Here is a 25,643-nt window from a genome sequence, read left to right on the forward strand (position 1 = left end):
AATTCGAAGTTACATTAGTCTTGAAAGATTCGCGCTGAATATTCGTCAGAGACGAAGTCAATGCGACCACGAGAGAGGAGTGCAGCATTGGAAACGTCGAATCGCGTTGGAAAGGTGCATTATATCGGTTTACGCGACGATGGAACAGCACCGCACGGAAGCGACATTTTTCCAAATCTTATTCTATTTTTCGAGCGTTGAATGGACGATCGAGCGTTGGATTTTCATAGGAGTTGACGTTGACGCGAAACGTATCGACGATGGAAATACTTGCTGCTTTCGAGAAATGTCTGTAATATGTATAATGTTCATGCACCATGTTCTCTGTAGATGACGTCATGCATTTGAATGATTTTGTCGCTCGTTAAGGGCTTGCTTTGGAAACTGACATCCTCAGATGTTTCTACGTTCCTTCGTTTTAGATTCGTAGATCGTATGGCGCCTTTGAAAAACGCTGCCGTTTATTTAATATCAAGGTTGCAATTATTTATTTAGAAAATGTTACGCGGTTCGAAGTCCTTCAAAAACTACTTCGCTGTTCAAGATGTATTATACATGGTTCAGTTGTGGAGAATGATCGATATTTAAAACAATAACGTTCTACAATATGGTTACTATCTTCGTTTGTTTGTGTTTTGCTACGTTACATCGAAAGGCAGTAAGCGTGGTACTGACCTTTTTAGCAGAATATATTTCTGCATTTTACTGCACCAAGAGAATGTTCACGACTGTTTAGAGATAGAAAGAAACTCTTTTACGGTTTTCACCTTGTAAGCCGCGTATGTCGCAAATACGCGTTACCTTTTAAGACGTATATCAAGAACGATAAGAGGAAACGAAGCAGAAAGTGGCTGTTGGTCCGTTCTATCACCTGTGCTTTAATTATTGGACACCACCTTCGGCGAAGGTTTAATCTTTCAACACAAGACACCTGATAAATTCATTTCAAGCATGCTCTGAATATGCAATACCTGGCTGCCATTTGAATATTTTAACACAGCTACAGGGATGACAGGCTGACACGCGGATACTGTGTCTACTTTCAAGGAAACTCTACTTGCAAGCGAACGCCAATATTACTTAGATGGGCAAACAAAGATTTCGTCGTAGTCGATTCGATCAGCCGACGAAGAATGGCGATAAGATTCGAGGAGAACCCAGGAGAATCGTGTCGTGGTTCTATCCTACGATGAATACGTCGATAGAATCTTCGAAAAAGAAAAAAAAAAAAAAACGTTGTTGCAAGGGTTTCACATTCTCCTGGCGCATCTCCGCCTTTATCCAAGCGGGTAGCCTCGGGCTGTGACATGTCGAGGAATGTATAGGGTGGTAGAAAACATGTGCCAGATACTTGAGCCTTTCGGAAATCAAATGGATCGTCTGCACATTTTATTCATTTCATTACTTAAGCGTACTATTGATGTTCAATTTTCAAGAAACAAATGACTTACTTCCATAAGTTCATTCGTTGCAAGAAAATGACGTACATAAATAATGGCAGTCTCTGAAGGCTCATTTATCACAGGATCGATTCTAGACATCAAGACGATGGAAAAATTTCCTATATAAAAATGTCGTTTGAGGCTTATTTTTCGAGTTATAAATAATTTCGTTTTACGCCGCAGACGAACTGTTATCGGCCAATCTTGTCCATACTTTACGTATCTCACTTTAATGTAACAGTCGAAATCTCGTTCTATCGCTGTGCCTTCTTAGATTAGATTAGGCGGATCTTTGAGTTTTGACAACACAAAGGATACCGTTTGCGTGGCACGGCCGCTTTAAACGAGAAGCGACATACACCCAGGGCCTCTGAACCCTTCCAACATTCTCATATTTTGACACTCTGTATAGTTATCACTTGATGCTCGCATTCGCTGATATGCTACATCCTGCGATGAGTGGCTCGTGTTAGCCTTGAACTAGTATGCCACCAGTTTTCGCGGATTTCGCGAATACCCTGCCGAGGCCTTTCCTTTCTGACTGCACAACTATTTTTTGACGTAGCTGGAAGTCGATGAAGTCACGGATATATTTGACGCCAGGTGGTTCACGACGAAGCTCGTACGCGCGGTGTGTAACGATTCGTAGCTCCGTGCGGGTGAACTTACACCGACATCCATCGAACAAGGAAAATCGCCAGAAGTTTGACATTAGTTTGTCACGGAAATTTATTCGAATATGTGAAAAGTTTCCATATAACGCGACCTGGGCTGGGGATATTGCTCTTCCAATTTTCTTTCTTTTTTTCGGTGGAACGGGTTAACTCGACTTCGCCTAACAAGTTTGAATCGTGATATAACGCAGTTGTAGAAATTTCCAGGAAGTAGAAATCGCAACATGACTTTTAAACCCTGTGAACTGTGCTAGCACGAGTATGATTCACTGCAAGGTCTATTTAAATCGATGAATCTTTGGCGGATTAACTCTTTGAGGTCCGAAGACCTAGAATGTTTTGACAGTTAATGGCATGGGATATTTTTGTTTATTGAGTTTCCGATTTTACATTCTTAAGTGTTACTATATTTGTTTTACAGAAATACTTACGCTTATAATACTTACAATAATATTAGGTCATCCCATAAGTTCGACCCGTTTTTCGAGCGGTTATATATGTTAAGATTGTTTATATACCTTTCAGTTTCATGAAAAAATGTAATCCCTCTCTCGTTGTACAACTTCTTCCCATTTTTCAAGTGCATTCGTCCCTTATCGCCGTATGTTTATAAATCGACACATGAAATGTATACACAAAAGTCAGCACGAACTTATGGGATGACCTAATAATTTGCCAGAGTTTGTTTATTACAAACAATTATGTTATGTGCGTCGTACAATGTCAGTCTTCTATGGCAAAATAACTATGTGAGGCATCTTTGTATCGAAACTTCCTAAGACGCATATGCCGTTACAACACTGGAGATACGATATTTACGCGACTCAGAAGGTTTCTGAACAAGTTATCTATGTGTCTATAATAAAAATATATTTGATGGCTATACAAAAGGTATACAAAATTTTCGAACGTATTCTCATTTTTCAATGAAGCGTTATGCGCGTGAGATCGATGTAACGATTCGAAATTACATTTGTGAATCATTCGAATTATACTTGTGACGCATGATATACCTGACATTATTCGAAGAACGAGATGTAGACAATATGACGTAACTACGGAGAAATTAGTTTGCTCTCCTGAGACGCTAAGCGAAACAAGTGGAAGTTAGATAGCTTGTTCGTCTAAAATCCAGTAATACTTTTCCCCCTGGTGGAGCTGGTTCTTTTTCGAATAGCTTGGTGTGCGAGTAAAAGTTCGTCGACGAGTTGGTCCCGGGCTGTTCACGTTTTGCGAGTAATTCAAGGGGACGACGTTCTTTGTCTCTGCAGTCACTTTTTGCTTCGTGGCACAGGCCCGTGTTGACGAAAGTATGAATATATTACGCGTCTCTCCGGTTGGATTTATGAACAGCGTGTAATTAATTCCGGACACAAACGCCCTAGGCTAATAACCAGAATACCTCGGAGGAGTTTACTCCGCGTTCGCGTGTTTTGCTTTTAAGCGTAAACCCTATCGCGCTAGGCTAATCTCATTCGAACGTTCCTTTCGCGATGTATCGCCGTTACATTATTCGATATACGTGTCCAGTCAGTTCCAATGAAAATTTTATTAGACCGTTTCAAAAGTTTGTATCGTCGATGTATGATCGTTGAACGCTTCGTATAATTTGTATTTCGCTATATTGGAAGATTATTTGTTACGAATTTGTACAAAATACATATCACTTGGTAAATTTTTAGCCGCGACTGTTTCCAGTAGATTAAAAGCAACATCTGAAGAAGACATCTGGAGGAGACGAATAAGAAAGACAAGCAGAAAATACTGAACTTTTTGATTTGATTTGAACAGATTTTTACGATAAGAAAGCGAATACTCTGAATTCTACAAAATCTATTTCAAGCTACCTAATCGGTGACGAGTTACTGAAAGAAACAGTGGTGCGTATTTGTTAGATAACGTGCACGTCGACCTTCGGCGATTTGGATCTCGCGAAGGTCTCGAGCTGGCACTGAGCTTTTTTTGCGACTTTGACTCATTCAGTTTTCTTGTCGGAAGATTCTATCGCCCATCCCAGAACTTATGAAAACTCTTATCGCTTTCCATGTGCCACGGCACATCAGTCTCGTGCATACGATCCTCGGTTGCGAACGATAGCGTCGTTAAATACGTTATAACATTCGCCACTCTTAAAACGCTAGACCTTAACAGTATCATCAAACGAAGTCGCTATCAAGCCTAGATCCTAATGACACATTTATGGTTCCGATTACCGACGATATAATATCCTCTATAGAGAAGTCGATGCTAACATATTGCAACTTGGTATCGTTTAATTTAATCGCTAATAATCATTTATTTTTAATTTAATTTATTTTTACATCGCGAGAATTTCGTCGTTAACTTTCTGGACTATTCGATATGTACGAAGTCCGTTTCGTACGATTACACGCGTATTGGTCAAGAATATCGTCACCGTTGATGAACGAAAGTTCCTTCGGTACTAACGAGAATATCTGTGCAGATCCAATCAATATCGCTTGTTCCTTGGAACGATACGCCTCCGATCTTTTTCTTCCTATCTCCGGTTCTGTTCTTCGACTAAAGTTTTCCATGGGATGACACAGTTACGTCTTCTTGTCAATGGTTGCTCTCTCGCCCGACAATTATCCGCGAAAGTCCTTAATAGGAAAATTCCATGAAAATGCGAGTCTCCCGGCGCGTATCCATCATTCCTCGATCCTACGGTATAATCTTCGCACAGATTACGCACAATAACTCGACATCGGGACGCCGGATGACGTAAATATTTCTCGCTATGATATCGACAGATACCGAAGGGAAGAAAGAGATTTTAATCTTCGCCATTCGAACGTTACGTTCGTTTATCGAAGAGTAACGTTCATCATTCATTTACATGTAGGGCGACTTATGAAAGTATTTGAACGCTATTATGTCTTGTATATACGCGTTGTACTGGCTCGATTATATTGGCAAGATTAGAGATCAATTTGGAAATATATGTAGGAGTTACGAGATATTTATTGCGAACATATATTCGGTAAAATATTAATACAATACACCACGAATAGTCATTTTAAACGTACTATCGAAGAGAATTTTTATACTTCTACACCCGCTTCCTGCCACGTGTCTATTGATATGGCCTGGGTCCTCGAGATAAGAAAAGGAGAGCGTAGGATAACGAAAAGACGCGACCGTTTAATTTAGTTTAGACGACGTTGATCACACGGTCTCTTTACTACAAGATCACCGTATACTCGTATAATCCGATGGTATCGAACGAAATAAAAGTCTTTCCTAGAGAATAAATGTTAAAGATAAATGTTATCCGCGCTAGAATATCTTGTAGCTGACACTGTCTGCTACGTATATTTTCAGATTTGTTTCAAACTTTGCCAATATAATCACGGTAGTCCTGTCTCGTTAAGATGCTAATGGAACTTTCAAATGTTCGGTATAGCGCGTATAATATATTCATAAAAGGCTCCTGTGCTGCGAACGTTCGCGATATCCTCGCCAGCTGCTCTATTTTATAGACAATAAAGGTTGATGATATCGCGTGACACACCATCGCGATAGTTTTCCTTGACAATCGATATATTTGTCACGCTACTGTCTGACCGGTTGCGACGAACACTCAAGCCGGCGGATTAAGTCGGATGAGTTTGAAATCCGGATTTAAGATAGACCTTTCCGCGCGTCCACGAATTTGCGAACATTAAATCCAGCAGACACGGCTCTGGTCTCTCGTTTGCCCACGATGGTCTCTCATATAACACCGCGAGAGAACGACTTCCATTTTATGTGTGTTACGTTGGAATGCAGCTTATACCACGACTGCTTCTTGTTGCAACTTGTTGAGGAACATCGTCAATCAGTTCAGATTATTTGCTTTGAACTTTGAACGGCTTCGAACTTTTCGGACGTTTGACGTTCATTGTCTTTGCAGCTCTACATTATACGGTACTCTAAATAGGGTGTGCCCTTGGTTCGTAATTACGGCAATTACGTTCTATCGAGGTGTATTAGGTCCACGCTATTATTGTGCGTGTTAAATAGGAATTGAAACTAGAGTTGTGACTTTCAAGCAGCAAACGCCTATGCACGGTCCTCTAGATTCAAATCTTGGATTGTAAGGATCAGAGCATTTAAGTCTCCGAGCTTGAAGATTCAATTTGTTCAAATTGTATATATAATTGTTATATACCGTAGTTGGGAGCGAGAAATATTGTGAAGAATGCGCGTACAGCTGTGGCTACGCTTGACAAAGTAATTCAAATATTATTCTTATGACAAATATTAACAATCATCTTTCAAAGTTGGTAATTTAACCACGTACGTATTCCAATTAATTTTTCGTAGAAAAGAAACGAAATACGTCGATCATTGTTAATTTCTTTACTTGAAACTCGAAGCTTCGAAAACTACAACTTTATCACGTTCGGTGTTAAACGTTCAGCTTTCGACATTTCGAAAATTCAAGCCTTACAAATCACTGCCTCGAACACGATACTCCTCGAAACACAAAAGCTCGACTCTCTCGACTTTTTAATCGCACATACAGAGCTTCGTACACATTCGTCCACTGGTTATTAGATTCTGCAGCACGTACGAACGCATCCACGTGCATCTCGGTATGTACAGCTGGTGTTTCCAGATGACGCGTTTTAACCGTATGTAACTCGCAGTTGCCTCTGCCAGCAGCCTTAGTTTGCACCAGTTTGCTGCCGAACAAATATTGATTTTTGCAACTTGTTGCAACGAAGGGACGCGTATCTCGGTGGATCGAGGGCAATTCGAACATCGTCCAACCAGGGTAAAATCACGTTAATCCTACGAGTCGTTTCTCGTTCCGCTTCCGCTTGCGCCGGCTTTATTAAAATTGGATCTAGCCAAGTTCCTCGGTGTCGTTCATTAGAATCGAGTACGATTCAATTGCACTGGCTTTTGTCGATTCGACTAAATTCGACGGCGCGACGCTAGGAGAGTTGCATTTAACGCGATGAGCTTCGTAGTACTCGATACCGGTCCCATTCGCGATAAGGTAATGTCAGCCTTGAAATACGTAACCGCTTTCAGATAAGCCTGTGTATATGTGTGTCAATAGCGAATGCTATAACCTGTATTATCGTTAGATACAGAAAGCTTCGACCATTCAGGGGTTGTGATTGTTAGCCGAAGAACGAAATGCCCGAACCAGATAGGACCGAACCATATTTTTCTCGTTAAACATTTTCGTTATTCTACTTAACTTCTGTACAATGGCTGTACTTGTCGGGCTTTTCCATGTGTTCGTTCAAGTTTCTTTATTGCGACGTTTCTTTCCACATACTTTGAGAACGTGGCAATTGACACGAGCTATCAAAAGAACGATTAATTAATCGGAATTGTGTTCGTGCAGTTTTCTGCAGGTGTGTCCATGTAACACAGGAACAAGGCACGATATACCTGTAGCATATACGACACATAGCGGAGGTAATTAAAGGATCCAGAACTATCGGAGACTGTAACTTTTTCGTCGAATGTCTAGCTATAGAATTGTACGGAAACTTGGTAGAACCAGAAAGAAAGTTTCTCAATAGCAAAACGTTGATATCGAATATACCGGTTAAATATCGACACACCTATAAACGAAAGCCACGCAGCAGCAGCAGCAGCTTATACTTGGCGGTGGGATTCAATCTTTCGAGACGTTATTTCCAGTGGCGAAACGAAACAGGATACCGTCGTACTTGGTTATAAATCGGCTGACTTGGAACACAATATAAAACAGGGACGTGATCACGATCGCACTGTACTCCTGCGATCGCAAAGCTATTGTAAATATATCGCGAAGATAGTGGGCGTAGTTCGCCGACCTCGTGGTCGATTCCAGTCACGCGTCTGCATCGCAGATTTCAAAGTTTCTCTCGACCATCAGTTTCCCTTGGATCAGATGTATAATGTAAGTGTGTAATCTTCCAAGGATGTATGTATATCGTACAATATACGATATAGAGGATACTATATACTTTAACAGAGATCAAAGCATCGGGTAGCGCTCAGTGTACTTACTAATATCGTAATTCTTCTGATATACACCGTAACCACCAGAGAATTACACCGCAACAAGAAAAGGACACGATTTTCTTAAGCGCTTGCTCCACTGTCCTCTTGCATGATCGAAGTAATATCGTTATTGACATTTTACAAGCCTCGAGTTACGAATAATTGGTATTGTTACAATCTCTTGCAGCGACGGTACGATAAGTTTGGTAACGAAACAAATGAAATTGTAGAGGTAAATTCTACAGAATACGAGCCATGTAATTATTAAAAATTGTGAAACAGAGGTACGTATATGAATCTGCAATTTATAATTTATAATTCAACAGCATCGTTGGTCGGTAAATTATCGCGTAAGGTGGTTCTGGTTTCTAATATCTCGAATGATAAATCACTCAAATATAGTTTGTCTCATCGACGAGACTACTACCAGCTCCCGAATGAAATATTCTCTCTCTTCTTTCCTTCGTAATACCATAATGCCAATATTCCAAGAGGAGCAACACAATAACGCAAAGAAGGCTTCCAAAAATGAAGATGTATCGAGAAGAACAAAATGGAAAAAAGGAGAAGCAAAGAGACGGAAGGACAGGAAGACAAGACTCGAGCGATAAAAAAGTAGCTGCGCAAGGACTATATCGTGGCTGGTGACCACGTCGATCGACTGGACCCCTATTACGCCCGTGTCTACGTCTCTCTACAGTCGAGAAGATCCTTTATCGCGTTTTCCTGGTAGGTAACCAGTCGTTGGCAATCGACTTCTTCGCAAGCCGAGCCAACGTGTGCTTGTTGCACCCACACAGGAGGCGACGATTAAGGTCAGCCAAGCACTCGTCCGTACGGTCGCGCGAGCGAAACGATCTTCCTGCAGGAGCCTCGATGGAATTAGGGGAAGGCGGAGGGTAGAAACGGTGGTTTTGCCTTGGTGGTCGACGAGTCTATGCTTCAGGGCTCGTCTGAAAGTTAGCGGTGGCCGCTGATTACGTTGTTCCGCGACTGGTTTGGACAATGAGGAGAAAACTCCGCGCTCGACCATGTGCCTGCGCCGTAGCCACACGGTTAAATTGCCGGCATAGCCGTTCCGTTTTGAATGGTAATGAGCAACGCGGCAAAGAACACAGCCTTTTCCTTCCTTCCTTCCTTCCTTTTGCTCGCCTCCTTTTTTCGACGGCCAGCGAACGTTTTTGGAACGAATGACGTGTGCACGAGCTGGGTCAAACGAGCGACCTCACCGAGCTTCCGGGACTTGTGCAGCTACCGGGCAGATTAAAGGCGACTGCATTCAAAGTGCCGCTTGCTAGGAGCCAGCAGCGATGCCGGAATAAAATCTTGGAGCTGTTGAAGAAAAATAACGCCCGGACATCGAGCAAGTTTTTGACCACTGGCGGCTTTCTTTCCGAAGAGACCGTGTCCCGAGGTTGGGTTGGTAGTAGCGAGGTGTGCTCGACGAAGATGGGATTTGTAAGAAAACTATCGAATTTTCTTTTATGATGTTGTAACTGTGACAGGCAATTTTAAGGATTCGCGTGATAGTTTTTTCGTCCTTATTTTTGTTAGAGAGTATGCCGAACACCGAACTCGAGAAATTTCGAGACTATATGTAGTTATCGTGACTTGCGACTTATACGAACGTTATTGTTGTCGGAGACAATTGACGGTAGCCGAATTTCTTTACTTTTTCCGCCATTTCCGTGTCATGCCGGTAGCTGCACAGGACACATCGTAATTTATAAGACACGTAGGTAATAAAGTACGTTCTATGTGTAATTCAACTCTACAATTTTCTTATCTACGAAACAATTCCTTTCACCTGGATACAATTTTATGAAGTTTATAGAAATTCGTATACGTACCAGGTATCTATTGCATTTACATAGTTTCTCATTCCTGTGTAATAATATTTTAGTAGAAATTTATTTTACTTTTCTAGAAGCATCTCTCATTTGACGAAGACGTGGATTGCAGAAAGGTCCTCTGTACTCTTCTACCATTTTATTTACATAGCCATTTCGGTATTTTTATATAGTTTTTACTGGTAGTATCCTTTTTATTATTTATGGTTAGAGACGTCAAAAAAGATGGTTTACGAGTTTCGTTTTCTTCGCAGCAAGATCCTTCCTCATCGTCTGTCTCTGTTTTTGCAGAAAAATGCGCTGCTTGAACCGTTGTACGTATCTTTTTCCGTTGTGCCATTTAATGACGATCGCGCGAACGAGAGCGCGTTTCAACCTCCTCGTTCTCGCCGAAATAATAACGACAGTCGCTTTTGAATTTTGCTACACCGCAGGAATAATCTTACGGTGGAAGTTTTGCTCTGGAATTAGAGGACGCCGCAGCTCTTTGCGAGCTTGCGCGCACATTCTCTTTCGGAAGTTAGGTTTGTGGTCGCATTTGCATGGTTTCTTGTACCGGTGGGTAAAACAAGGGAAAAAAGGAATTTGCAACCAGCCGAGCCGCAAGAAAATATCAAGTTAAAAATATCACGTTTTCGGAAGCAACTAATTTCCTCTTTGTTTTCCCACGAAAATTCCGACTTCTCGTAGCCCTGCAATCGATGAGATCAAAGAACAGCTTGTGCTTGCAGTGAAAACAACTCGCGCTCGTTAATAAATATCACGAGAAGCCACGTCTCAATCCTCTCTTTCTCTTTTCCCTTTGGCTCTTACGCTGTTCAGAGTGTCGGAAAAAGCCCCTCATTGTTTGAAACGATCTCTGTATTAACGTATAGCTTCAATTTCAATATCAAAGCACGTATATATAGTTTGAATTTCCCAACGAACTCGTAAACGAAGATTACAGAAGAAAGCGCGATAAGTACGTTTTCATCGATTTTCTGATTTTAATTCGCTTCATGATTAAACGGGAATATTTTAATACGAGTATGAATTAATCGAAGGTAGAAAGAACGTACGAGGTTCGTACGTCGTTATTGGCAAACTTCTGTAGAAACCAAAGGTATAACCATTGAGACGAACAATAATGTTAATGCCTTTAATACTTTAATGCTATACGGACAATACATTTAAAGTTTAGTATCATCGGATTAATCGAAGAGAATCGTAAAATTGCTTGCCTATAAAACGTGCGACGTGTGCGAATTCGTATTCTTCAGCTGTAGTCGTCAAAGGCAAACGCTTTATTGATATAAAAGGCAAAGCTTGATTTATGAATATTCGCCAGTGGTCGATTTATCAAGGAACATTCATACTGTCAAGAATCTATGGCGCCTCGGTTCCTCTTCTTTTCAATCTACTCGTGCTTCTTCATTGATGTACTCCAGGAAGATGTACGGTGCCTCTAGTTTCAGAATGGCAAGCTCGATGATTAAAGACTTCATAGAAATTATGAGACATCCAGTTGTCGCGGTTTTCACAGCTGTGCCAGTGTGCACATATGTATATGTATCCCTTTGATGCTGGCCTCTTCCTTTCTCTGTTTCTCCTTCTCTAAAGTTAACCTACCAGTTGCGTTTATATCAGTCATACGGCCATAGTGGAAGACGAAGGGAGGATGCTGAAGGTGACTGGTACGTGAGGTAGGTCAAACTCGTGGCACCGCGTGGCGCGGAATAGAAATGAGGAACGAAGCTGAAGATCTCTCGTGCACCGATTACTTACCTTCAGCATTCTCGAGAACCGGCCATTGTGAGAGGTCTCATAAAAGCTGCAGGCACCGTGCTGCCTGAGAAAAAATACCAGCATTTTCTAAAGTCTCCGGGGCTCTGCCTCGAGCTTTTTAGTAATCAAAACAACACGCTCTTACGTAATTGTTATGTTATTTAAATCCTACCCGAGCTATCTCCGTGGAAGCACGGTTTACGAAGGACTTGGATATCTTTTCACCTTTGACTGGACCCGATGGGGGTGGTTTTTGGAAGAGAAGGATCAGTCGGACGTTCTATGTCAATTTAGCAATGCTACCTGTCGTAGCTATTTATCTATACGCCTAACATAAGTTACTTTTTTGTTGCATTCATTTTTATATAAAGCCATAGTTAGCTTGAATTTTTATCTAGACAATTAAAATTCTATAGTTCATTGACAAAAAAAAATCTGAAGCTTAATGCGTGAAAATTTTGCATAAATTTCGACGCAAGAATATTTTCTGATATTTTCGCTGAAAGGATAAAAGGAGTTGTTGAAAGGAACATGGTAACGAATACTCGGTTACCTACATTAGAGCCAAGTATTTTGTATTTTCGAGCTATCGCGGGGAGACGCGGTCGCGAGAATACGCGTCAACGGGAGTCGTAAATTCCCGTTACGATTATAATAATCGACACCACGAATAGTTCGATCCCCTGATTTCGGTTAGAATAATAGGGGTGATTCAGTTAGTATAACACTGTAATTCACAGAGTTATAAATTATGTATTTCCAACACTTTATACAATCACACAAAGTAGTAACACCGTTGATTAAGATACAGGTAACGAAGAGAAGGATTATTCTTAGATGAGAGAATCCGTATATATGTTGACCTTGGCTGTTCGTTGGTTATGAGAACCAATATAGTGACTCTCCTGATGGCATAGAAGCAGTAGAAGTAGGAGCAGTCGGAGCAGTAGGAACAGTCTGAGAGATGAAGGAACTGTAGGAACTCTAGGCACCGTGAGAGCCGAAGAAACTCTGAAGTTCGTTCTGATGTGATTACGGAGGAAACCTCGGTATGGATGTGGCATTTGAACCAAGAACACGGATTCGTTGCTCACATTTTTAGTCAGGCAATGATCCGCGATGCCGATTGGTTATGACTACAGTTGAGAATGAGGATGGGAGGAAGAAGCCTCCTACCAACGTGGTTCATGGGCGACATTATTTATGGGAAAAAACAGCTTTTTCGTTAGGCAACTATTTCGTTTTTCCCATTAGGCAACTACTTGCTTTCTTCGTAATTTGGAAGAATGTACAATAGATCGAAGGACTTTTTAAATACCAGTAATAAACCAAAAATACTTGCAGGATTAAAGCTTCCTGCCAATTAATAAGACTCGGTTTATGGTGGGGCCTTAGGTTTATTGAGGGTTTCTCTAACGATGCTTGGGCCTTGACGGTCAGACAATGAAGGACGTCGCGTGGACCTTTTTACGCGACGTAACATATTTCACAAATCGTGATTCAGTTGATCCAAAACAGGATTATTAATTTATAATCAATCAAATCTAACATTCTTTTGCCCAACGAAAACTATCTTCGCGATGTTATGAAAATGTCAGAGAATTATTTTTAGATGTTTGTGTTTCCTTCTAATAGTCGTCGTGTAGCGAACATGTCGCACAGAAAAGCGGCCCGACGTCTTGGGATAATTTGTCACCGATATTTATATCGAGGCGAGAAAGAAACTGAAGAAAAATACGAGAGAGAAGCTAGCTATCGCGAGGGTAGGTCAGTCACGGAGAATTCAACGGAAAAGAAGAAGGAAGAAAAGGAATACCTCGAAGGGGACGTCGTTACTCCATCCGCCTTCGTTGCTTCGTTTCTTTTTCATCGGTACGCGCAAGGCTTTTCTTTCTTTTTCCGTTGTACGCATCTGTCCTCACCCTGTAATCGACGCTCGACCATAAGCGACGCCACGATTCTCCCAAGACACAGATGCGTGCAAACGTTTCTCGCCAATTATGAAAATTTCAAGGATCTAACTGGCGCGATGCTCGTCGATTTTTCGTTCGATGTGCTGAAACAGCTGTGGCTACCTCTTCTCTCTTCGCCGTGTTCTCGTCGATTGGCAAATTTCTACATTTTCCACCGTTGAAATTTCCCTCGAGAAATAAAAAGAGAATATCGAGATCCGTCTTGAAAGGCTCGCCGTCCTCTCGTGCCAATCCAAACAGCCTTCGTTCTTCTATCCTCCACACAAGCACATAGATGTGTGCATAATAGTCAGAACGAAGAAAGAAGAAAGTATATGATTACAGTGATTGTCACAGGGATTCGAAAGTTAAGCGAATGAACGAAACGCGAAGCTGTCGCGTTTATAAACATTTCTGTTCACGAGTTTTAATTAAGACACTTATGAAAAGTGTGGCTAGTATCTGGAAATGATTAGGCACTTACGAAAGCCTTTAACGATTGTTATCTAGTTCGAAACCGATGTAAAGACAGATAAGACCCATGGAATCTAACGATAAATAGAGAATATATACGATATATTGAAACAGTCGGAACAGGAAATCGTTTGTGTATAATAACTTTAAATCCCTTCTTGTTTACGACTACTGTGTTTTATCGTTGCTTTAACCAATCCCAGCTACACTTGTTATTCAATGTCCCACTCTAACTACAAACTTCGACTGAGATTTTAAGCACATGTTTCCACTTAATTCGTGCAAAATTTTTGCAACCAGGAAAAGAGATTCGCGTATTTAACACATACAATTGTTCATTCATACCGATCACGTTCCTCTTGCGAGTCTTAAAAGTAGTTTCTAGAAATTGTTACGTTGCATCGTTACCTCGCACGAATGCTAACAATTTGCTTCGTTTAAACGAATTGTTACATTTGTCATATGGAATGAAAACGGCGTGCTAATGCGTACCGATGAATTGGTACACGGCGAAGTAGAAACGGGCCGTGTCTGGTCGGGCATTCAATTTGGCCTTTCAATCCGACGCCTCGCAGTCGCGAGCGTGTCACGCTTATTAGATCGCTTCTAACCTGGTTCTAGGGTTCTTCTTCCGGCGTGTATCAGCCGAATGAATAGTCGGACGAAGATCCCAGCGAATCGACTCGGTTGCATACACGCTGAGAATATGGCAGGACCGTACTCGAGGGAAATACGTAGGTTTCCAGGTATTCCAGACACACAGTCTCTTCGTAGTCGAGTGAAACGTTTCTTGGACCGTGTCGGGGTAAATTGACGTCGTAATTGTGACGTTTCATCACTTTTTCACACGCTCGTAGCTGGCTGAATGGGATTGGGATGAGATTCCCAGTCGGAATCAAGGAGCGTGGCTTCCTAATAATAGAAAAGGCTTGCCAGGGGGCATCAATCGACGGAAGACTCCGCCACGAAAAGCCCCGGGACCTTATTTAATTCATCAGCCGTGTTCTCGACGGCTTAACACGATTAATCCTGAGTCGTTTATAAAACTCGATGAATACCGGGCAGAATACGCCACGATATAAATCAGAATAAACAAGAGCTCTTCCTACAGACGTATCACGTTCACCGTATGTTTTCCTTCGCACATTTTTCCCCAATAAATCCTGAGAGAACGTTATATCATTTTACAGCGTGCGAGCTGGCTACGCGTTCGTAAATTCTTCATCGAATATTTGAGAGACGTATCACGAGCCTCGTTTTATGGATTAGCTCATTTTTCGAAGCTTTAAGTAATATTTCATTCGATTTCAAGCATATCTTCGTTGCATCGTAAGCCTCGCGTATCGATGCTTTTCGAGTCGTATAGATTGGTTTTAACGGTCTTCGAACGAGATTCAATTTAGTCGGTTCACGATTCGTGGCCGCCGATTTCAGCCACATTCGAATCGTAGGGCCGGCTGTTACCGTTCCCGAATCCTGCAACCTAATCCCAACAATCCTAAATGGTGCGATCTAATCCTGAGGATCCCGAGTCGTAGAGGGCCGAGACGGTGCAACTTCTGAAATTGGCTTCGTTCTCGTACACTCGGGTACGCGACGAAACGCTTCAACAGTTTCTGTCCCTACCGTAACAATAGCGTAAACTTTATAAGCTTCTATCTCGTATGTACCTTTTCGTATCTACTTCGCTTCTAGAGTAAGTTTTTACGGTATATATCTTTCCTGGAAAATAAATTCAGGCCTAGCTGGGTACTAATAAAGAAGTACACTAATCCTACCGACTATTCAAACAAGCACGAGGTTTCATTAAAGCGTCTCCTTGGCCGGCATGTTCTCTTTCACGTCTGCTTCGTTCGGTGTCTTTGACTACTCTAATCGTCCATCTTTCTGATTAGACCATTCGGAGCACGGCTCCAAGCCAGAAATCGAACTTTTTCCCTTCCCCTTTTCCCACTATCGATCATTCGTTTCGCTCTTGGCCCGACAATTTTATTAAACGATTCAACGACATAGATTCCATTAGCATATCTGTCCGCTGGATACTTTTCTTTCTTTCTTCCGGCTACGAAATACCGTTTTAAACGGAACAAAAGAAGCAGTCGATGGGATTACCTATATTCTTATCGCGATCCCTGACCGTTTCTTCTTTGGTCGTATCGTTTAAGACGAGAGAAAAGTTGGGAGACGCCTTTGTTAAAGATGGACGGTATGAGGCGAGAAATAGGGAGGCAAGAACGCCGTCGTATTGAATTTACACGGGGCTACACACGCAGAAATGCAACAAAAGGTCTCGTATTCGAGTTTCGGACCGTACAAAGGAGCTTTACTTTCTTCGCTCCAGATGGAAACGCCGGATAATTAAGTCCGAGGTGGGTACGTGCATTTCGTAGAAGCAAACACCGTATACCCTCAATCTGGCGTGTTCGCGATCCATCCCACGATTCTAATGAATCGTCCATTACGTACTCGCGTTACATACCGTTTGTTTGCCGAGCTACGTCTCCGCAAATACTCGATATATTCCGGACAGATTCTCTCACACGATTAACTCGTTCTTGCGGTGAACATTCTACTTTTGGATCGAGACCGGAGTTATCTTTGGAGATTCGGGTCTTGAGGAATTTCGTCTTTTTATAAGGATGGAACGATAATTTGAGTCACCAACGATGGCGCAAAAATAAACCTACCTTGTGTTTAATTGAAATACTCGGTTTTTTAATTAGGTTGAGGCTTGCGTTGATTACAGAAGGTATTTGCACGCACGATCCTATTTTTTACAGCATGTACGTACTAATTAATCGCTTCCAAGTAACATTAAGATTTGTACCATTTAGTGCTTTCGTATGACTACAAAGATTTGAATGCAGAATCTTACGCTTCGTTGGATAAATACGCGCAAATATTGTTTCTAGGTACCGAGTAATCGTAATTCAGAAATTCAGATTTAAATATCTTAAATGAAACGCTCCAGAACTCTCCTAAAGAGTAGTTAAGAATTAAACAGATGTTAATCTCGCTTAGTTGCTCCAAAAACATCACCGATGTTACAGTGTCTTTTGCCACAATTCTGCTATGATTCTCGATATTTTTATCCAGACACGATATAACTCTGGGTAATATTGATGACGACCATTTAAGAACTCTTTCGATTGAATCAGATACTTTCCCATTTTCCTTTCGCTGACGATCTCAGTTACCATCGAGACGCAGCGATTCAGCGAGAAAACGAATAATAAATGCGCGTTATTTTCCTCTAGCTTTGGGATTCTGTAAAACGTAGAGGAAAATAGACCGTAGCTGATTGTGAGCTATCCTTCTCGCCCGTGAAATTGATGACTCCACGATTTCAAGTTCGCGACGGGATCTGGATGCCGACTAACTTTTCCGAAAAAGCTCTTAAAGGAAGCTCTTTCTTAAAAGGTCACCCCTTGTTCCTGCGTCGGTGGATAGACCGTGAACCGTGTTCACCGACGATGTGGACATTTTTGCAAGCAACGTGCATCCGATAAAAATTGTTTGTTCAGGGTTTGTTAATCTCGACGAAAAAATATAGTGGGATCATAAATTAAGGCGTTAAGTGGACACACTAGTTTCGTCCTTTTTCATTAAAACGTATTATCAAGTGCTTTTTTATTTTTAATTTTTACACGTTGAAGTGTTAGAAGTTTTCTGTGACTTTTTGCTTTTTAAGCAAAGTAACGTTATATATACTTGTTACGAAATAATGACAAATATCTTAAATCGAAAGAAGAGAGACGATATACCGTTGCTCTATAGTGATCGTTACCCAGGTAACGATATAGCGAGATCATAAGTTATCGTATCGAAATGAACGATACCGTTGACGCCGATCGATAACGCCATTGTCATTCGATCCTTCGAAACATTTGTAGTTTTCCGTTCGACTAGCTTCGCAATCTCGTAAATCGTAGCCCGGGCTATAATTACCGTACCGATACAAACTGACCTGCAGCTGCAAAAGAACTACTTCTCAGTTGACACCTTACACTTCCTGCGAGGCTCGAACACGCTATCTCTTCTCGGATCTTCCGAAACCCATGTACTTTTCAAGCCTGATTAACTTCGTGACTTCGCTATATCTCTTTCACACAAAAGTACATCAAAGAACCCTGTTCACCGTAGATCTGCTCGTGTTCTGCGTGCGACAGACCCGTTAACTTCCTGTTCACGAATTACCGGCGAATTGTTCGCGAATTGTTCGCGAGCTTCAACGCTCGAACGCTAAACGTCCGAAACTTCAACACGTTGCTACTTTCGTTTTATTATATCTTCGCCTTGTCAGGTCAAAAGTAGACAAATTTTTAGCCATTTTTGAAATACCTCAATCTGCATTTAAAACGAGCGATTTTTATTTTTAATTACATCTTATGAATATCCTCCTGTTCAATCATAAAGTGTCATAAATTCGAGAAACCAATAGAAATGTACTTGTCGCGTTATTCTACTGTAACCTTCAATTTTGATCAGCGTGGACGTAGCTCAGGATTCGTGAGTCGACTGTTTCGACTTGTCTGAGCACGAGACTATCCTCGCGGAAGAAATTGCAGCTTAAAAGTGTGCCTGGCAAAGCGCCACGCTGCGTCATCACTCGTATCGTTGGGACTCGAGTTTACTGGCGAGCTGCTACAGGTAAACATCTACCTGATCCTCAAACGTTTTCAATTATCGGTTTGGTTTCGATAGCAGAGAGTCAACGTTTCATTCGGTACTATGGATTTCGCACCCGTATGGCTGCAGCGTCTTTGGATGACTTCATCCATAATTCTTTCTCCGTTTTATTCTTCGCTCTATTAAACTTTAACCCTGGAACGTCGCACTGGGATCTTTCGCGTCTGACGATGCGATCTTCATACATTTTGAATATATAAAGAATTTTGTAAAATTGATGCTAAGATACTTTGAAACGTTTTATCGTTGGCGAGTTCGATATTATGAAAGCCAAAACCGCTCGGAAGAGATTAAAGAATTAAAGAATCCTTTTATTTACAATTACTTTGTATTGCTGCAACTAAGATTAATATCCTACGTTTCTATCGTGTACGATTGTTATTTAGAACGAAATTCTGTTTCTAAACGTTGTTAGCGTTTCTACAAATTTTATCTCCGAAACTGCTTTCATCGGATAACAATGTAGAGCCCAACGACGGCTCGTAACGTAAGACCCCGACTGCTAGTTCATCGTAAATATAAAAAGTTGATGAAGTAGCCAGGGATAAAAAATGACCCGGTTTCTTCCGTATGAAAGAAATAAGTTCTTAAGTTTTTCAACGAGTGTTGCATTATTTTCAACAGCCCCGTGATGTTTATAACGGAGGCGGAAAATTGAGAAACGAATTGCTCGACGTTTAGTCCATTCTTCAAGTGGTAGGATGCTGTATCTCTTTTCGACGCGTGGCGTAACACGTGCAAACATAATTTTCTCACTCTCGCCGAGTATTCTGTTCGATGTTCTGTACCGTTAAACACGAGATTGCTCGATACTCAGTTTCCAGCGTGAAATAAACCGTAACACGCTAAGAAATCGACGAGATATTCGAAATTTCAATGGGAAACGAGATCCATGTATTTTCATTGAACTTATATAGCAGCTTTTAACTGGTTTCCATGTTTGTTGCTCTTCTGATCGACGAAGAGTTATAGGTATTCAGGTTCGCAAATATTTAGATAATCGAACGTATGCACAATTATGACGCAACTTTAGAATGCCGCTCGATTTTCTCCCACTTTTATACTCGTGTGGAAATCCGACCTTTCGCAATTGTGATGCGATCACTCGTAAACATCTAGACGAAGTGCTGAACATATCTATACGTTTTTCGTGATTGATTTTATTGGCACTTCCATCTTTACGTTTCTAAATACAGTGGTGGCGCAAACTTTCAGCATTTTCAAGTATTCGACGCTCCAAAGATCTCGAGGTTCGAACGTAGGAATATTTACGAATATTTAGGAATATCGTACGCGTCCGAATATTTACATCGAGTATTTGCCAAATGTGCGAAACGAAAAATTTGGACCTATCGATTTTCTTCGTTTTCGCAATTTCGATCCTTTAACGTCAAACATCTCGAGTCTTGACCGTACGTCCGCTGAAATATTTGCATCTCCTTGAATCTCTTTAATGCTTTTTCAACCCTCTCAATAATTTATTAAACGACAAATGTACTGACCGCTTTATGACGCTGCAACTGGATGGCGAGGACTTTTACATCCTTATTCCGGATGCGTATAGAGTAAGAGCTGCAGGAAAATTGTCGGATTTGAATTTGCGATATAGCGAGAGAAATATTTCACGTGCAACCTCGGTCGCTTTTACGTGACGCGTATGCCGGAACATTCTACCCTTTATTATTTTGCACGATGGAATTTATTCTGTATATGTAAAATGCGATTTTTCTCGATGTCAAGCTCTTACGAAACGATGAAACGCGCTGGGTGTAGGAAAATGCAGTTAAACTCTATTTAATTCTGCACAGCTTGGGCCTGGTATTTGACAGATACACGCGACATCTTTTTATAAATATTTTTAAGTAGAAAGCTTGTCAACGAAGAGTAGCTGTCATATGATACATCGAATTTGTACACGTTCACTGTATGGATATAAATGTGTATCGCGTTACATTTTCGGTATAATTGGCCGAATGTGAAAAATTTCTATACCTCGAACATACTATTATCATTTGCGACGGATGTCATAGCTACTTTATACATCTATCAACAGAGAATTTCCATTAATTTATTTAACTGTTCATCCATCATACTTTTTTCACAGTGGGTATACATGTATACGTAAAATATCTGAATCTGTCACGTTTATATTTCGCTTACGAATAATAAACCTTGCTCAATAATAACAGTAAGTAAATCGTATTGATTTTGATAAACATAAACGATTTTTTTAAATACCTCGCGACCAAATAAATATTTTCTAGCTTCCATTATGTACGTTTTCAGATTGCTTTGAAAAACCAATCTAGACGTGAAAATCTGACACGTTAGAGAACAAACGATGCTTCAAGATATTTCATATAACGTACGCGATACATACACAAAAGATTTGCGTAGTTTCATTTCCATAGAATTTTTATCACAGCCATCTCCATAAACATAAGAAGAAATTCATGAAATTTTTCTAAAACACGTCTCGTATGTTCTGTTACAGGAAGTATTGCACGCGATCAGCGCACCCAGCGGGCAAGTTCAACGCATCGTTATTTTCAAGAAGAACGGCGTTCAAGCAATGGTGGAATATCCTTTGCAATACACGTTGGTCCACTCGATGGATCTCGTTTCACGTGTGAAGCACGAGTTTCACGAAGCGTGATAAACGGTCTTAAAGCTCGAGAGGATCTCTCTGACATGGCACACTTTCTTTTTCCTTTTTGCTCTGTGTCTTTGTTTTTCTTCTCTTTTCTTTTCTTTTCTTTTCTTTTTTTTTCTCTCAACAAAACGGCTATCCGTTGGTGAAGTTTGTCAGTCACGTGCCACCGTTCCAATGCGATCAAGATTTATAAGCGGAACTAGCGAGTGACACGGTTACAGGATCTTCCGACTGCCGCGTCACTCACTGTAAGCCTCTGATACCTTGGCCCGAATATCGACGAGTTACTTGTGGCATAGTGGATGAACGTTGTACCCAGTTAAAGATGGCTCTTGTCTATTTGGAAATTACCGAGGGTTCGAGGACGTTCGAAAGATGCTTTTTGATACTTCGAAATTATTCGGATAAATATATTATTTTCTATAATCTTTGATCATCGAACTGGGGCCATATATAATTTTCGACATTTTTTAATCTTTTTCTTCTTCTTTTTTTTTTGTAAGCGAAATCGAGATATTCGTCGTTTAGATATTAGGTTGTCCGAAAAGTGTCTTTCTCTTACAGACACGTGTTTTACAACGACGCATCTTCATACAAACATAAAACCCAATCTGTCAAACGTTGTAATCTTTATCCTGATAGAACAAAATGGATCATACGTAATTCGATGAAATAATTTAAAGAACGAAAAATGTTGTGTATCCTTATAAAACGAAAGAAACTTTTCGGACGACCTAATATTTACGTCGAACAGGTAGTTACGATTATTATCTTTGGAATCAACTAGTCGTATTTTTCCACGTTTTTATTTTATTTATTTATTTATTTATCTAGTAATACTGCGAACCTCTAACAGGAATTATTTCCACGTAATAGCAAAGTTTACTATGGAATTGTTCAGATGTTATACACGCATGTGTTGATAATTTATGCTTATCTTCCTTGTTCCGATACGATTCATATAGAATTTTCAAACACGTAGTTTACACACAAGAAGAGAATAATTTGGCAAGTGCAAACGATGCAGCCCTCGTACGCGATTATTCCTAAGTTTCCAAAATTTCAAGGAGGCACGTAGCGCCGAGTAACTCATAAAGTCGAGAGGCGTAGCAGCAGCTCGTTATTAAAACTCAGCTGTAAAACGACGTATGAGATATTTGATTTTTTCTTGGAGATGTACATTCGTCGACTATTCTCGATGCTTTGAATTTTTTTTACTTCGAATCCATAGCACTCAGACTGTCTTTTATTCATTATCCGTTGTTTCTTCCAAGTCCTCTGGCAGTTTTTATATTAACCGATAGATTCCTAAAAAGTAGAGTATTTTCTCGTGAAAGACAAAATTAGACGAGCATCGATACATCAAGGTTCATCAATTCGTCAAATTTCCATCTTTTATTTCGTTATCATCATCACATCATATTTTATATTTTTAACCGCGAATTAATCTTGTGCCTAGTAGTTCAACTCTCGTAAGATCGTGACGCGTAATATTCGTATCGAGTTACCTAATTTTCATTTGTATTTTTTAAACACTACGAGCAAAGACCACGCGAATTAAGATCTAACTCGAATGTAATCGAAACTAATGCGATCACCCACGACCCATACTAGTTGAGAATTACGATAAATCGCAACCTGGGAATTTTCTCGATTTCGCTCAGCAATATTTCGCTTAGCCATAATTTTGATAGATTTCAAACGAATCGCGCCATGTCGAAACACGCGGGAGTCCTCTCGGAGTTACAAATAGAAACTGTTGATTAATTTTTACTATTACCCAGAGCTATCTATATTATTCTTAACCGAATCTTTCGATAATCACGTTCGACACGGTGGAATCGGCAACAAGAGCAAAGGAGACGCTTCACGGAGCAGACATATACTCCGGTTGCTGCACGCTGAAGATCGACTTCGCCAAGGTAAGTCCACGAAATCAATTGTACGCAAAGAAACAAATTAATTCTCCGTTCTGTTCTCTGTATATCGAAACCGCCTTCGAAAAGATTCCAAACAGTGGCTGCCGTGTGTAGTCGAAGGTCGGCCTTAGAGGCTGCGCGATTTCGTGGTAAAATGTATGAAAAAATAAAAGAAAATAAGCCACTTGAGAGCCTCGCTGTTAATATTCATGAGAGAGAATCCGACGGAGAAATGCCTGCGCAAATAATGGAAACGCTCTAGATTCACGGTTCCCTTACGTAACTGTGGAGAAAAGGAGTGGCGGTAGATGGGCCCCGGTGCACTTACCGTACCATAAAACTCGAGGAAATTTGTCGGTTTCATTCATTTTACGTGCTCGTTACATATTCCAATTACCCACGGTACAAGCTGCTCTGCCACGGTGACGACATTCTTTTCAATATTTCATTCGACGTCTAATTAGCAAATCCAACAAATAGAGCTCGAGAGCTTACTTACTATACGGGGATGAAACGCGTTTCTCGCTGCGTTTATTCCCGGAAAACTGTAGAAACGCGTGTACACCTTTCAGAAATCCTCTTTTCTACGATACATCTTTCGGGTGATATCTTTTGTCTCGTCTTTGATATTCAACTCGCGACGAGAAACGCTGTTCCCTGTTCGCTGAGCATTAGAATTCAGCTAAGTATATCAGAAAAATTATTAGGAAATTATGCGTACCTTTAAGAATGATTGTCTCGTTTGAAATAATAATAGGATTATTATATAATAATCCTATCAATTTGTTAGGATAAAGTGAATCTTCCGCTAGTTTATGTGCGTCGTGCCTTTACAAATGATTTTACAACACGAAGTCAGATTCTCACAGACTTTTCATAGTCTTCTATCCGACTCACCTCAAACTTTTTCAATACAAGTTAGAAAGCTGTTGGGGCTGATGCTTGATTATTATAATTTATCATGTCTGGAGCACTTCCAAATGAAAATTCTCACAGATCAAATTGTTTTTTTTTTTTTACAATCTCGTTTGGAATTTGGATCGGATTAAGAATTTGGTCGTGGTTTTCGTACGAGCTTGCTTGGTGTCCTGGTACTTGGGAACACGAGTTATTTACACGTAGATGGTGCCAAGTGTGGTTTATCGGAGCGAACCAGGAAACGTATTACGAGTCTCGCGACTACAGATGGTAAATTATATTTCAATTCACGACAGAGCAGAGGTTATTCTGTTCTTCTCTTTTATTGCCTTAATTACAAATATCCCATCGCCGATGAAACGATGTTATTTCGCGTTTGCCTCTGTCAGCTGTCTCTTCTATCGTGAAAAGGATCGCAGTGCAAACAGCAACTAGCACCGCTCCGGAGAGCAGTGAAAAGAAAATCACGCGCATTAACGTTAGGCCCGCGGCAATGAGGTCTTCCGTGCCGTTTGAAAGCAGGGAAAGAGAGTGGTTCGTATACCCGAGACGTGCGAGCACGAAAGCCGCTCGTTTCTCGCCTAACGAGTGAGATTTTGTTTCAGCTTTGTTCGAACCATGAATCGATCGAACACCTTTTTCAATCGACGCTGACATCTTTCTATCTTCTATCGTACAAACTTCTATCTATTTTTCCTTTTCTAGTTAGGAAACCGATAGAAAATTGTTTCTCTTCTCATTCACCGATACGTGTACCTCAAAAACGTATTGGTTTGTTGAGAGTTACGTGGATATTTCAACGTGCCAAGAAAGAGTTGGTATTTTTCAATTATCATAAAACCAGTTTCCATGAAAATTCCACGGACAAGTTTCCACGATAATGGTTTTATAACGTAATTGTTTAGATAAAACAATAAGCTAATCCGTTTCTATACGTGCAAGGCCCCCTCGTTGCTTCTTTAATCGGAGACTTAATTGAAAATAATCGTACCAATGCGTTTGTTTCTAAAACGTAATTAGCTCCGGTGTTAGCAAACAGTTTTTGCTTATTAGAATTTCCAACGAATATCGTTTCGTTTGCCCCGATAAACGTACGTTGTTAACGTGATTTAGCGTATCGCGTTCGCTCGACACCTAATTACCGATAATTGCTCACTTCGCGTATCGCCTCTAATAATTAAATAGTCGGTAATGTTCGTTCGCGGTTCATGCTTCAAGAATCGAAACCTAACCACTGCACGTGCGAACGAATTCGCTCGCGTTTATAGCGATTCGCGTTAATACGCGTAATAAATA

The 25,643-nt window shown here is 40.7% G+C and overlaps 1 protein-coding gene across 2 annotated transcripts in view; it reads left to right on the plus strand.

Moving 5' to 3' along the window:
• Positions 1–25,643, plus strand: part of LOC126919109 (heterogeneous nuclear ribonucleoprotein L) — a 164,703-nt gene that overhangs the window by 38,505 nt on the left and 100,555 nt on the right. For both annotated transcript variants that reach the window (XM_050727808.1, XM_050727809.1), the window contains exons 4-5: positions 21,352–21,437; positions 23,336–23,432. In XM_050727808.1, coding sequence (XP_050583765.1) covers positions 21,352–21,437; positions 23,336–23,432 — 183 coding nt within the window. The remainder of the gene's footprint in view (positions 1–21,351; positions 21,438–23,335; positions 23,433–25,643) is intronic.

Source organism: Bombus affinis, chromosome 8 (assembly GCF_024516045.1).
Source record: "Bombus affinis isolate iyBomAffi1 chromosome 8, iyBomAffi1.2, whole genome shotgun sequence".
Classification (NCBI taxonomy): domain Eukaryota; kingdom Metazoa; phylum Arthropoda; class Insecta; order Hymenoptera; family Apidae; genus Bombus; species Bombus affinis.